Here is a 12083-nt window from a genome sequence, read left to right as displayed (position 1 = left end):
CCCTTGGTGACAGCTTCATTTGCTAAGTTCTCCACTGGCACTTGATACACCTTTGGTGATACTTTAAAAATATATTTAATGGTGGGAGAGCTTTCCTCCATTCCTTAACCTACATACTCTGAAAGGGATAAATCCAGACTTTCAGTTGCTTATCTGAGCCTCCATTGGAACACAAATCCATTCAAGGTTCTGAACTGGCACATGTCCTATTCTCATCATGTCCCACCTCAAAACAGAGTGCCTGAAATGGCCACCTATCTTTGTCCTCCTCTAGAGGCCTTATGTCAGTTCTGTGCTTGTGTTTTCATTTATAAAACAGCTACAAACCACAGGCAATATCCCCAATTTTTCATGTATCTATATCTCCCATGTAACTGACTCATAAATTCTGCTCTTTCTGGCTAATCAACTATATTCTGCCACTGACCAGCTACTTTATTAACAGTCACACCTACCCACTGCTTAATGAATTCCTGGGCAGGATTACTCCCAAATGCACTGTGGAAAGTAAAACTATCTCTTTCAGACCAAGAGAGCATCACTATTTACTGTCCTTATTTAACAATGACCTGGATCTAAGGAGCAATGCCACTTTCCAAAGTTCTATTTGTGAGACCCTGGGCTCCCACATTCAAACCACAAGGGTAGTATCTGCAGAAAGCTCAAGAGAGGGCTCTCACAAAAGCCAACGTTAAGACGCTAACACCAAGCAAACTGGAGAGACCAGGTCTACACGTTCACTTGCCTCGATCTGGGGAATAGGATATTGCCGCAGTGGATGAAGACAGGCGCTTACTCATGGGAGGCTCCGTCTGCTTTGGCAAATTCATAGTTGATGTTGAAAGTTTGTCACCTGCTGCAGAGAAATGCATTGAAAACATTGATACTCGTAGCACTGTGGACTGAGAAACACACATCTCCGAGTGTCCTTCCTGTCCTCATCCAGACACTCTCTAACCACCATATCTGCGCACAGCAGCACACTCTGCTTCCACCATATCTGTCCCCTGGTGTGCAGCAAGATCTTCTCTGTAATTTCTCCACTGTGTAAATCTCTTCAATTTCAAATGTTCAACCTTGCTAGAGAGTTCAACTGAAGACATGCTGATCCCACCAGCAAATCATTCCCTTGTGTCCAAGGATTTTGTAATATATTAACAATACACAAAAATGAAACTAACTTGGACCCAGAGATAAATAACGGAAAACATTCTATGGCCTGAGACAGCTGAAACTGACCTTTTCCTGTAGGTTATCTCAGGTTGGAGAGAGATGTAATTTGTAATGCAAGAAGCTGTATTTACAATAGAATGACCTTTAGCAGTTGGTTTTCCTTCTCTTATAAAAGATGGGGTTGGGGCCAGCGCTGTAGCGTAGCAGGTAAAGCCACTGCCTACAATGCTGACATCCCATGTGGGCACAGGTTCGAGTCCTGGCTATTCTACTTCCCATCCAGCTCCTTGCTAATGCACTTGGGAAAGCAGCAGAAGAAGGTCCAAGTCCTTGGACCCCTGTACCCATGTGGGAGACCTGGAAGAAGCTCCTGGCTCCTGGCTTTGGATTGGCACAGCTCCAGGTAGCCATTTGGGGGAAGTGAACAAGTGGATGGAAGACCTCTCCCCCCTCCCCGCCTCTGCCTCTCTGTAACTCTGCTTTTCAAACAAATAAATAAATCTTTAAAAAATGTCATGAATTTAACATTCCTACTTTTCAATTTTCCAATATTTTTAACTACTTTGATGTTCTGGGGAAAAATTAATCATTAGAAATGACACAAAAATATGTATACAGGAATGCACATTTTCCCTTTTGACTCAAGTTCTGATCTGCACAGGATTGGTCTGCTGAAATTCAGTATTTTGTTATTGGTTGTTTTGCATTAACTTTTTGAAAAATATCACACCAAAATTTATTTGATCTTGATTACTGTATTTTTGCTGCCTCCTTAAACACTCACCTCACCCTGTTCCAGCCAGCAATTCTACTCTACCTGCACTCCTCTGTAGGGGAAAGCCAGGGCTGACACTATATTTAACTTGGCCCATGCAGCAAAATCTGTTACTAAACAAATTATTCTTTGTCAAAGGAACGCCAGAAACTAAGGATATTTATTCTCACTGCCAATATGACCTACATTGCTGGTAAATACTGCATTCCTAATTTTACATATTATTTTCTCATTGCCACCTGAAGATGTGTTGCATTTCTAAAGTCATTATTAAATAGGAACAAAGTTTTGCCAGTTCTGTCCTTGATGTAGACCTTAAGAACTTCCCAGGTCTGTATCCAAAACAGATAGCCTATTAGAGAGATGAAATCAAATACAAAGCCAAATTATCTAACTACTGAATTCCCAGTTTAGTAGTGATAGTCTCCCTATCACTCCCTCTCAAACACTTCTTCATTCATTACATTAACACCAAGCCCATGTATTCCATTCAGAACTCTGTGATGACAAGTTTTGGTAACCAGAAGTGATGGGAATGTCCTACTACTTAATGCCTAAGACAGATGATTAATGAGATTATTAAAGAGCTAAATATATAAAAATCAAATACTGACAAGATTTTTCCAGGCAGAAATTATCGAGCTGAGGATGAAATGTCTCCAGGGCACTAAGATGTAAAGCATGCACAGCTCCATAATGACAGAAGAACAAAGAAATATGGGCATGTCATTCACATTTCTAGAAAAAAGTTTTAAGAGATCAGACTAAGAAACCAACTGTACAAGTGCTTTAGACAGACACAGAGATGAAAGAGGGCGATCAGAACAGTTATCACAAAACGCCATGGCATGGTGATGCTCGGATATACCGTTGGCGGACTCGGCAGCGGTGGCAGTAGTCCCTGCATCCGGAGAGACAGTGCTGGCTGCTAAACCTAGAGGAGGGGGTGGGGTATTTTCTGATTCACCTACACAGCAAAAAATCAGAGCAAAGAGAGGTAAAAGAAAAATGTTCCAATTTATTGTATTTTAGTTTCTAATTAGTAAACTAGAAAAGTAACTGAAATGGATTGTTAACTTCTCAAAGAAGAAGAACTAAAGTCTTTTCACTGCCAAAAGGTTTAAAAGCACAATTCAGCAAAGTGAAAAAACTGGACTCTAAACATTTGCTCTCAGAAAGAGCTAGTATATAACTCCTGCATAATACAACGCTGAGATCACTGAAACGTAGTCAAACACTGAAAAGAGGAAAAGGCCACACAGAAACTACTTACAGTAAATTAAACATTTGAAAATTTAAAGATGAGTATGAACTGGATAATGAATAAATAAGTCACCTTCAAAACAAAAATCAAAAGGGCAACAAAAATTCATAATGAGAAAGGAAAAAGCCTATTCCTTGCTCTGCTGTTTCTGGGCATGGCTGGAGCGGTGACTGAGCCTCCTGCCATTTCCTTTCCCTGAAATCAGATCACCCCCGGGTTTGCCCACTGAGTAACCAGGTTCCGCATTCACTTTCTTTACATTTTTTTCTTTGTTTTGGCTCAACCTCAAAGCCCAGTAATTATATCAACCACTGTTTGCTAGCAAGAAGAAATGCATAGTTCCATTTTATAGAAATGTATACACAGGAGGCTTGGCAGTTTTAAATATCACACCTGAAAATGATTCTGTAGAACTGTATAAAAGCATCCCCAGACCCGAGCTGTGCCTATGTTCTCCACACCAGGGTCCTGCAATGCAGGGATAGCCCTGAACTTACCATCACGTCCTCCAGGCCCTGCAGCCAGGGATGTTCCCCATGCACACTTCTTCTTCAGCTCCAGCTGCTGTGTGCGCTCCAGGGACCGGCGCATCATCGCCTCCAGCCGCTCCTGCCCAGTTCACGCCAAGCGTCAGTGTCAACGAAGAACCAGATCAATCACCCAGCCCCAACACTGCACTGCTGCCTCTGCGCAGGATGAGTCACCAAATGAAGCTTTCTGTGCTCAGCCTCCAAACCCAGGCACACGTGCTCCCTCTGCTACACCAGCTCCTTTTCTTAGTGGGTGGAGAATAAACAATGCAGTTAGGCTAGCCACTGCTCCTCAATGTGAACGCTGTGTCCTGGTCCTGTCCTTTCCCCCCTCTCTGTCCCCTCCCTCCCTAGAGAGAAGCTTCCGCTGAGCCAGGCCTTGATTTGTTTAAGAATAAAGCTGGACAAGCATTAACTCCTTGAGGCCTGTCTCAAGCCAGTTTTTCACCATTCAGCAGAACTGGCATTTTGCTCCAAAATGAACTGCATACCATCTAGGTGAAAGCCCAGAACATTCTGATCTGAGAAAATTTAAATTATAATATAGTTTCAGTTTTTATAGCCTTAAACCTAACTTTTTGGGGTGATACTGACTTTGAAATCTATTTTGCAAAGCCCTATTTTCATCTTAGAACTTCTTAAAGGGGAATCAATTGTTTTATACATTGTAACATTTTTCTGCCACATAGTTTTCTGGGGATGACACTGCACATTTCAAAATTTAAAAGATACAAGAGTACAGAACATTCTGGCCACAAAATAAAGCATTCATGCTTTCCAGAGTTGGGTAGGTTTGAGGATTGAAGGAAGAACCAAACAATCTTAATCAGAAGAGAAAAACAACAATCAAGCTTGCTTTTTAACAGGAATTATCAAAAGCACTCTCTTGCATTAGCCAAATCGTTACTTTCATAAAGTTGTCCTTGGCACTGAAGTGAAGGTGCTCTAATTCTGCATTTCCACCACCTAATGACACTGCAAATACCAGTTCCTCTCTGGGCCTCCACTAGAGAAGGCCTGAAGCAGGGCTAGAAGCTTCACTGACACCATTTAGTCTTCATAAAACCCAATCCTGGGGCCAGCGTTGTGACACAGCATGTTAAACCTCGACCTGCAATGCCAGGCAGCCCATATGAGCACCAGTTTGAGTCCCAGATCTCTCCTCTCTCGCCTCTCTTCTCTCTTTCCCTTTTTCTTCATAACTCTGCCTTTCAAATAAAAAAAAAATATCTTAAAAAAAAATCCTGGCTGGCGCCATGGCTTAACAGGCTAATCCTCTGCCTAGCGGCGCCGGCACACCGAGTTCTAGTCCCAGCCGGGGCGCCGGATTCTGTCCCGGCTGCCCCTCTTCCAGGCCAGCTCTCTGCTGTGGCCCGGGAATGCAGTGGAGGATGGCCCAAGTCCTTGGGCCCTGCACCCCATGGGAGACCAGGAGAAGCACCTGGCTCCTGGCTTCGGATCAGCGTGGTGCGCCTACCACGGCGGCCATTGGAGGGTGAACCAACGGCAAGGGAAGACCTTTCTCTCTGTCTCTCTCACTATCCACTCTGCCTGTCCAAAAAAAAAATCCTGAGGTGCTACAGAACTGGGCTAATTCTGGCCTGACTCCGAAACAAAAAGCTACAACTTGCTCAAGGCTTCAAAAACTAACCAAGCCAAGTTAATTCAGGACAATATCACCTAGGTAACCATGACTTAAGGACCAGGAAAAGGTTCTTTCATTTCAGTTACTAGAAACACATAAAGGCCACTCATCAGGTATCTGGATTGTCTGGATTTACCCCTTTTATCTACACTAGAAGGATAAGATGAACATTTTTGCATAATTTTCCTCTGAACAGCACTTTGCTAAAAGACTTTTGCCAAGAGTTGCCCAGGAGCTTGTGAGCAGGAAGGGGGATTTTCCCCCCTCTGGTAAGTCTCAGATTTCTATTGGCTATTACCTGTGCTCTAGTTTTGGGCTGAAGAACCTACCATGAGTTTGCATTTCCTGACAGGGTCCTCTCCTCAAGATCCTGGCCCATTAAATTCTGATGACCAACCCTGGTTGTCTACCAGATAAAAGTTATGATCTGGGGGCCTGTGTTGTGGCACAGTGGGTCAAGCTGTCTGTGGTACCAGAATCCCATATGAGCACCAGTTACAGTTGTGGCTGCTCTACTTCCAATCTAGCTCCCTGAAAATGGGCCTTCAAAAGTAGTGGAAGATGGCCCAAGTGCTTAGGCCTACCACCCACGGGAGACACTTGGATAGTGTTCCAGGCTCCTGCTTTGGCCCAGCCTAGTTCTGGCCATTGTGGCAATTTGGGGAGTGAACCAACTGATCAAAGATATCCCTCTCTTTCCTTCCCCCTCTTCTCTCTGTAACTCTGCCTTTCAAACAAATAAATAAATTTTTTAAAAGTAAAAATAAGAAAAAGTTAGAGCTTAGAGTAAACAGAACTTCTCCACCATTTGATGCCTGAAGTAGGGTCACTCAAGACTGGAGCAGAATGGTACTTCATTATATGGATTTAACATAAAAGTATTTAATGAATGGCCTAACACAAATGTTGAAATCTTTCACCCTGGAATGGTTTTACCATGAGGTAGTTTATGGTCAATTTCCTATGTGCCAGATGGACCTCACAAGATAGTCCTTCATCTATGAGGAGATCAATGAGAACAAAGACTGAAATTCATGGAGCCAGTCTTACCACTGAGTAGCTTCATATCTAAGGGGTATAAATACAATCATTTTGTATCACCTACTTCTGGACAGATGATGAAAAACAAGTGGTAACCAAGCTCTAAGAGAAGGGACTTAGGGAACCTAAAGAAGTCAGAATGGAGTGATTCAAACTCATCTCTACACTCCTATTAGAGGCCAGTCCACTATAGGTCAATATTGCTTAATGTTCATACCTTTCTGTCTGTGCATGTGATGAAATGAAATATTTATAGATTTAGAGTCAGGAGATCAGATTTAAATTCTATCTCTGTCTGCCACTTTTTTGCCCATAACTTTGATGTAGTCATTTTACACTCTTCAGCTGCAGTTTTCTCACCTATAAAATGGGATGATACATAGATACTTCGAAAAGTGAATTTAGGGGCCAGCGCTGTGGCATAGCAGGTAAAGCCGCCGCCTGCAGTGCCGGTGTCCCATATGGGTACCGGTTCACGTCCCGGTTGCTCCTCTTCTGATCCAGCTCTCTGCTATGTCCTGGGAAGGCAGCAGAAGATGGCCCAAGTCCTTGGGCTCCTGTACCCACATGGGAGACCCAGAGGAAGCTCCTGGCTCCTGGCTTTGGATTGGCGCAGCTCGGGCCATTGCAGCCAATTGGGGAGTGAACCAGCAGATGGAAGACCTCTCTCTCCTGCCTCTCCTCTCTCTGTGTAACTCTTTCAAGTAAAATAAATAAATCTTTTTTCAAAAAAAGTGAATTTAAAAGATACTGTGCATTTTCCATGAACTTTCTGAAGACCCCACATAGTACTTACATCACCAGATCACTCTAAGGCTCTGCACAGTACCTGATGTGTTCAGGCCCTAAACCAATGCTAATTGAATCTGAAGAGGAGGATTAAAAAAGACAGTTTAGAGTAGTGGTTCTCAAACCTGAACATGCATATATCAGAATCCCATGGAGGGCTTGTTAAAACAGATTCTTGGAACTGAAAGATCTCTGCAATGAAAATTATCAAACATTGATGGAAGAAATCATCAAGGACACACAAAAAAGATCTTCCTTGTTCATGAATTGGAAGAATCAATATAATTAAAATGTCTATACTACCTAATGCAATCTACAGATTCAATGTAATACCTATCAAAATACTAGTGACATTTTTTACAGAATTAGAAAACACAATCCTAAAATTCATATGGAATCACAAAAGGTCCAGAATAGACAGGGTGATCCTGAGCAAGAAAAATCATGCTGGAGGCATCACAACACCTGACTTCAAAGCATACTACAATGCTATAGCAAATAAAACAGCATGGTGCTGGCATAAAAACTGACACATAGATCAATGGAACAGAACAGAGCACAAAAATTAATCCACTTTTGACAAAAGTGCCAGATTATGTATTGGATAAAGGATTATCTCTTCAATAAATGGTACTGGCAAAACTGAATGTATCTATGTAGAAGAATGAAATTAGATTCACACCTCTCACCATATAAAAAAAGTCAACTCCAGATGGATCAATGACCTAAATTTATCACCTGAGACTATGAAGTTGCTGGAAGAAAATGTAAGGGAAACACTCCAAGACACTGGTGTAGGGGATGACTTCTTGGTCAAGACTCCCAAAGCACACACAAGCAACAAAAGCAGAAAAAAAAATGAGACTATATAAAACTCAGAAGCTTATACACAGCAAAGGAAAGGATCAATAGAGTGAAGAGACAGACAACAGAATGGGAAAAAATATTTGAACTATCAATCTGACAATATCTAGAATATCTCAGCAACTTTAAAAGCTTAACAACAACAAAAAATAACCAATCCAGTTAAGAAATGGGCAAAGAACCTCAATAGACAATTCTCAAAAGAAGAAATACAAATGGCCAACAAATATATGAAAAAATACTCAACATCACTAGCCATCATGGAAATGTAGATCAAAATTACAATTAGATATTACCTTACCCCTGTCAGAATGGCTCAAATCCAAAAGACATGAGAGTAACAAATGCTGGCAAGGATGTGGACAAAAGGGAATGTTTATACACTATTGGTGGGAATGTAAATTAGTGCAGTGTGGAGATTTCTTAGAAACTAGAAATAGAGGGGTGGCACTGTGGCCCCCTTTACTGCAGGTAAAGCCCCCGCCTGCGGTGCTGACATCCCACATGGGCACTGGTTTGAGTCTCCACTGCGCCACTTCTGATCCAACTCCCTGCTAATGCACCTGGGAAAGCAGTGGAAGATGGCCTAAGTCCTTGGACCCCTGCACCCTCGTGGGAGACCCATAAGAAGCTCCTGGCTCCTGACTTCAGATCAGCGCAGCTCCAGCCACTGCGGCCAACTGGGGAACAAACCAATGGATGGAAGAACTCTCTCTCTCTCTCTTTCTGACTCTCCTTCTCTCTGTGTGTAACTCTGACCTTCGAATAAATAAATAAATCTTTAAAAAAAAATAAAAGGGCCGGTGCTGTAGCATAGTGGGTAAAGCTGCTACCTGCTGTGCCGGCATCCCATATGGGTGCCGGTTCAAGACCCGGCTGCTCTACTTTCCATGTGATACATGTGGTATCAAGAGATACCTGCACCACCATGTTTATAGCAGCACTGTTTACAACAGCCAAAATTTGGAATCAACCAAGATGTCCATCATCAGATGAACAGATAAAGAACATGTGCAATATACGCAAAGTGGAATACTATTCAGCTACAAAAAAACAATAAAACTCTACCACTTGCATCAAAATGGATGCAAATGGAGGACACCACATTGGAAATAAGCCAAACACAGAAGGACAAATATTGCATGTTCTTGGTCGGCGCCGTGGCTCAACAGGCTAATCCTCCACCTTGCGGTGCTGGCACACCAGGTTCTAGTCCCAGCCGGGGCGCCGGATTCTATCCCAGTTGCCCCTCTTCCAGGCCAGCTCTCTGCTATGGCCCAGGAAGGCAGTGGAGGATGGCCCAAGTGCTTGGGCCCTGCACCCGCATGGGAGACCAGGAGAAGCACCTGGCTCCTGGCTTCGGATCAGCGCGATGCGCCGGCCGTAGCGGCCATTGGAGGTTGAACCAATGGCAAAAAGGAAGACCTTTCTCTCTGTCTCTCTCACTATCCACTCTGCCTGTCCAAAAAAAAAATTGCATGTTCTTTATATGTAGGAGCTAAAATGAAAAAAAAGCAAAAAAGAAAAACAAAAAACAAAAAGAGAAAGAAATGCCTATATGTATCAATACTGCTGCAAATATAATTTTGTAAAACTCTGTTTTTGAAAAAGAATTATTTATTTATTTGAAAGGCAGAGTACAGAGAGGCAGAGGCAGAGGCAGAGGGAAGGAAGGAGGGAAGGAGGGAGGGAAGGAGGGAGGGAGGGAGGGAGGGAGAGATCCTCGATTGATCCTCCACCCGTTGCTTCACTCCCCAAATGGCCACAATGACCAGAGCGTGGCTGATCTGAAGCCAGGATCCAGGAGCTTCCTCCAGGTTTCCCACATTGGCGCAGGGACCCAAGGATTTGGACCATTTTCCACTGCCTTTCCATGTGCACCAGCAGGAGCTAGATCAGAAATGGAAAAGTCGGGACTCGAACCAGCGCCCATATGGGATGCCAGCACTGCAGGTGGTGGCTCTACCTGCTACGCCACAGCGCTGGCCCCAAAACTCTGTTTTAGACCTTTGTCAAACCAATGGTTAATAATGTTATACTACTACAGCTTCAGTGGTCTGTGAATGCTTTAGAACTTACTGTATATGGGTGAAATGGTCATTTTTCCAATCAATTAATATTTATAGGCCTCGCCTATGGTCCTACTAAACTAAGGTCTTTTTGCTTTTTAATTGTTAAACTTTTTTAAAAGATTTATTTATTTGAAAGACAGAGTTACAGAGAGAGGTAGAGACAGAGAGAGGTCTTCCATCCGCTGGTTCACTCCCCAGATGGCCGCCAATGGCCACAGCTGCGCCAATCCAAAGCCAGGAGCCAGGAGCTTCTTCCAGGGCTCCCACGTGGGTGCAGAGGCCCAAGGACTTGGGCCATCTTCTACTGCTTTCCCAGGCCACAGCAGAGAGCTGTGCCACTTTGACAAGATAACCAGTGTTTATAAAGCTAGCTGCTGTCTTGTTATGTGTTGGCAACTTAGAGGAAAGAACACTGTACTGGCTGGCGCCACGGCTCACTTGGCTAATCCTCTGCCTGCTGCACCGGCACCCCGGGTTCTAGTCCCAGTTGGGGCACCGGTTCTGCCCCAGTTGCTCCTCTTCCAGTCCAGCTCTCTGATGTGGCCCAGGAAGGCAGTGGAGGATGGCCCAAGTGTTTGTGCCCTACACTCGCATGGGAGACCAGGAAGAAGCACCTGTCTCCTTGCTCCGCATTTGTGCAGCACGCCGGCCGTAGCAGCCATTTGGGGGGTGAGCCAGTGGAAGGAAGACTTTTCTCTGTCTCTCTCTCTCTCACTGTCTAACTCTTCCTGTCAAAAGAAAGGATGAGGGAAGGGTAAGACAATTTTTTTAAAATTTATTTATTTATTTGAAAGTCAGAGTTACATAGAGAGGAGAGGCAGAGAGAGAGAGGTCTTCCATCTGATGGTTCACTCCCCAATTGCCGCAATGGCCGGAGCTCTGCCGATCCAAAGCCAGGACCCAGGAGCTTCCTCCAGGTCTCCAAGGTGGGTACAGCGGCCCAAGGACTTGGGACATCCTCTACTGCTATCCCAGGCCATGGCAGAGAGCTGGGTCGGAAGAGGAGCAGCCGGGACTAGAACCGGCGCCCATATGGGATGCTGGCACTTCAGGCCAGGGCGTTAACCCACTGTGCCACAGCACTGGCCCCTGACAAATTTTTGTTCCTAAAATTCCCTCCATTGGATGAGGCTTAGTGGAAAGAATGAGAGGGTCTCATTCTTTACCCTTTGAGCTCTGGATCTCCAACTTTCTGGCTGAACTTGCAGAATCATAACCAAGGGTGACCACTGAGGTGATCAAGCAGTATAAAAGGCCTCCAACAGGGCATAGCCTTAGACACAGTTCTCCAGACAGAACTCCCTGGAAGGAGAGCAGAGTAGAAGTGGCTGTGCATTCTCCACTGCATTTACTATACATGCTCTGGGATGACACTGCAGTGATAAGCCTGTGGGGAAATTAGGCACAGGAGGCAATTCAAAGATGGCACCTGCAGGGAAATTAGGCACACGTCGAAATTCAAAGATGGCGCCCAAAGGAAGTAAGGTGGGCGGTACCCAAAGTTGCTTACCACCAAAGCTGATTGGCCGCGCAGCATCAGGGGAGGTGACAACTGATGATGAGTGTACAGTCCATCCTCGTTCGGGTGGACTAAGACCCAGCATAAGCCCTCAGTAGTCCTCAGGAGAGCTCCATGAGGAGCCTTTCTCTCCACAGACCTCCATACCTGAGCACAGGGCCAATTATTAATTATTCAGTATGGTACTTCGCCAGCCAGTGTCCTCAGAGACAGTCAGCCTTAAGCTGAGTGATGTTTTGTTGTCTTGAGTTCAGAAATTTCTCGTTTTACCCCTTGAAGAACACGGAGGTGGCTTCTCCAAATTGCACTTCTAGGCCACCGGTTAGAAAGCAACATTTGGCTGAGTGGAGAACATGTAAGCACAGTGTTGTCAGCATTAATTCAGTTAGGTGACAGACAGGAGCTTGTTGT

General features: G+C 44.3%; 1 protein-coding gene across 5 annotated transcripts in view; it reads right to left on the bottom strand.

The window, feature by feature from the left end:
* MAP7D2 (MAP7 domain containing 2) overlaps nucleotides 1-12083 on the bottom strand; it is a 116351-nt gene that overhangs the window by 41179 nt on the left and 63089 nt on the right. For 4 of the 5 annotated variants that reach the window (XM_062183812.1, XM_062183807.1, XM_062183809.1 and 1 more), the window contains exons 4-5: nucleotides 3710-3821; nucleotides 746-856 (exon numbers count right to left, since the gene is read on the bottom strand). In XM_062183812.1, coding sequence (XP_062039796.1) covers nucleotides 746-856; nucleotides 3710-3821 — 223 coding nt within the window. The remainder of the gene's footprint in view (nucleotides 1-745; nucleotides 857-3709; nucleotides 3822-12083) is intronic. The other variant, XM_062183808.1, reaches the window with a different exon arrangement.

Source organism: Lepus europaeus, chromosome X (genome assembly GCF_033115175.1).
Source record: "Lepus europaeus isolate LE1 chromosome X, mLepTim1.pri, whole genome shotgun sequence".
NCBI classification, from domain to species: domain Eukaryota; kingdom Metazoa; phylum Chordata; class Mammalia; order Lagomorpha; family Leporidae; genus Lepus; species Lepus europaeus.
The sequence above is the reverse complement of the archived record's forward strand: the minus strand, read 5'-3'. Positions and strand labels throughout refer to the sequence as shown.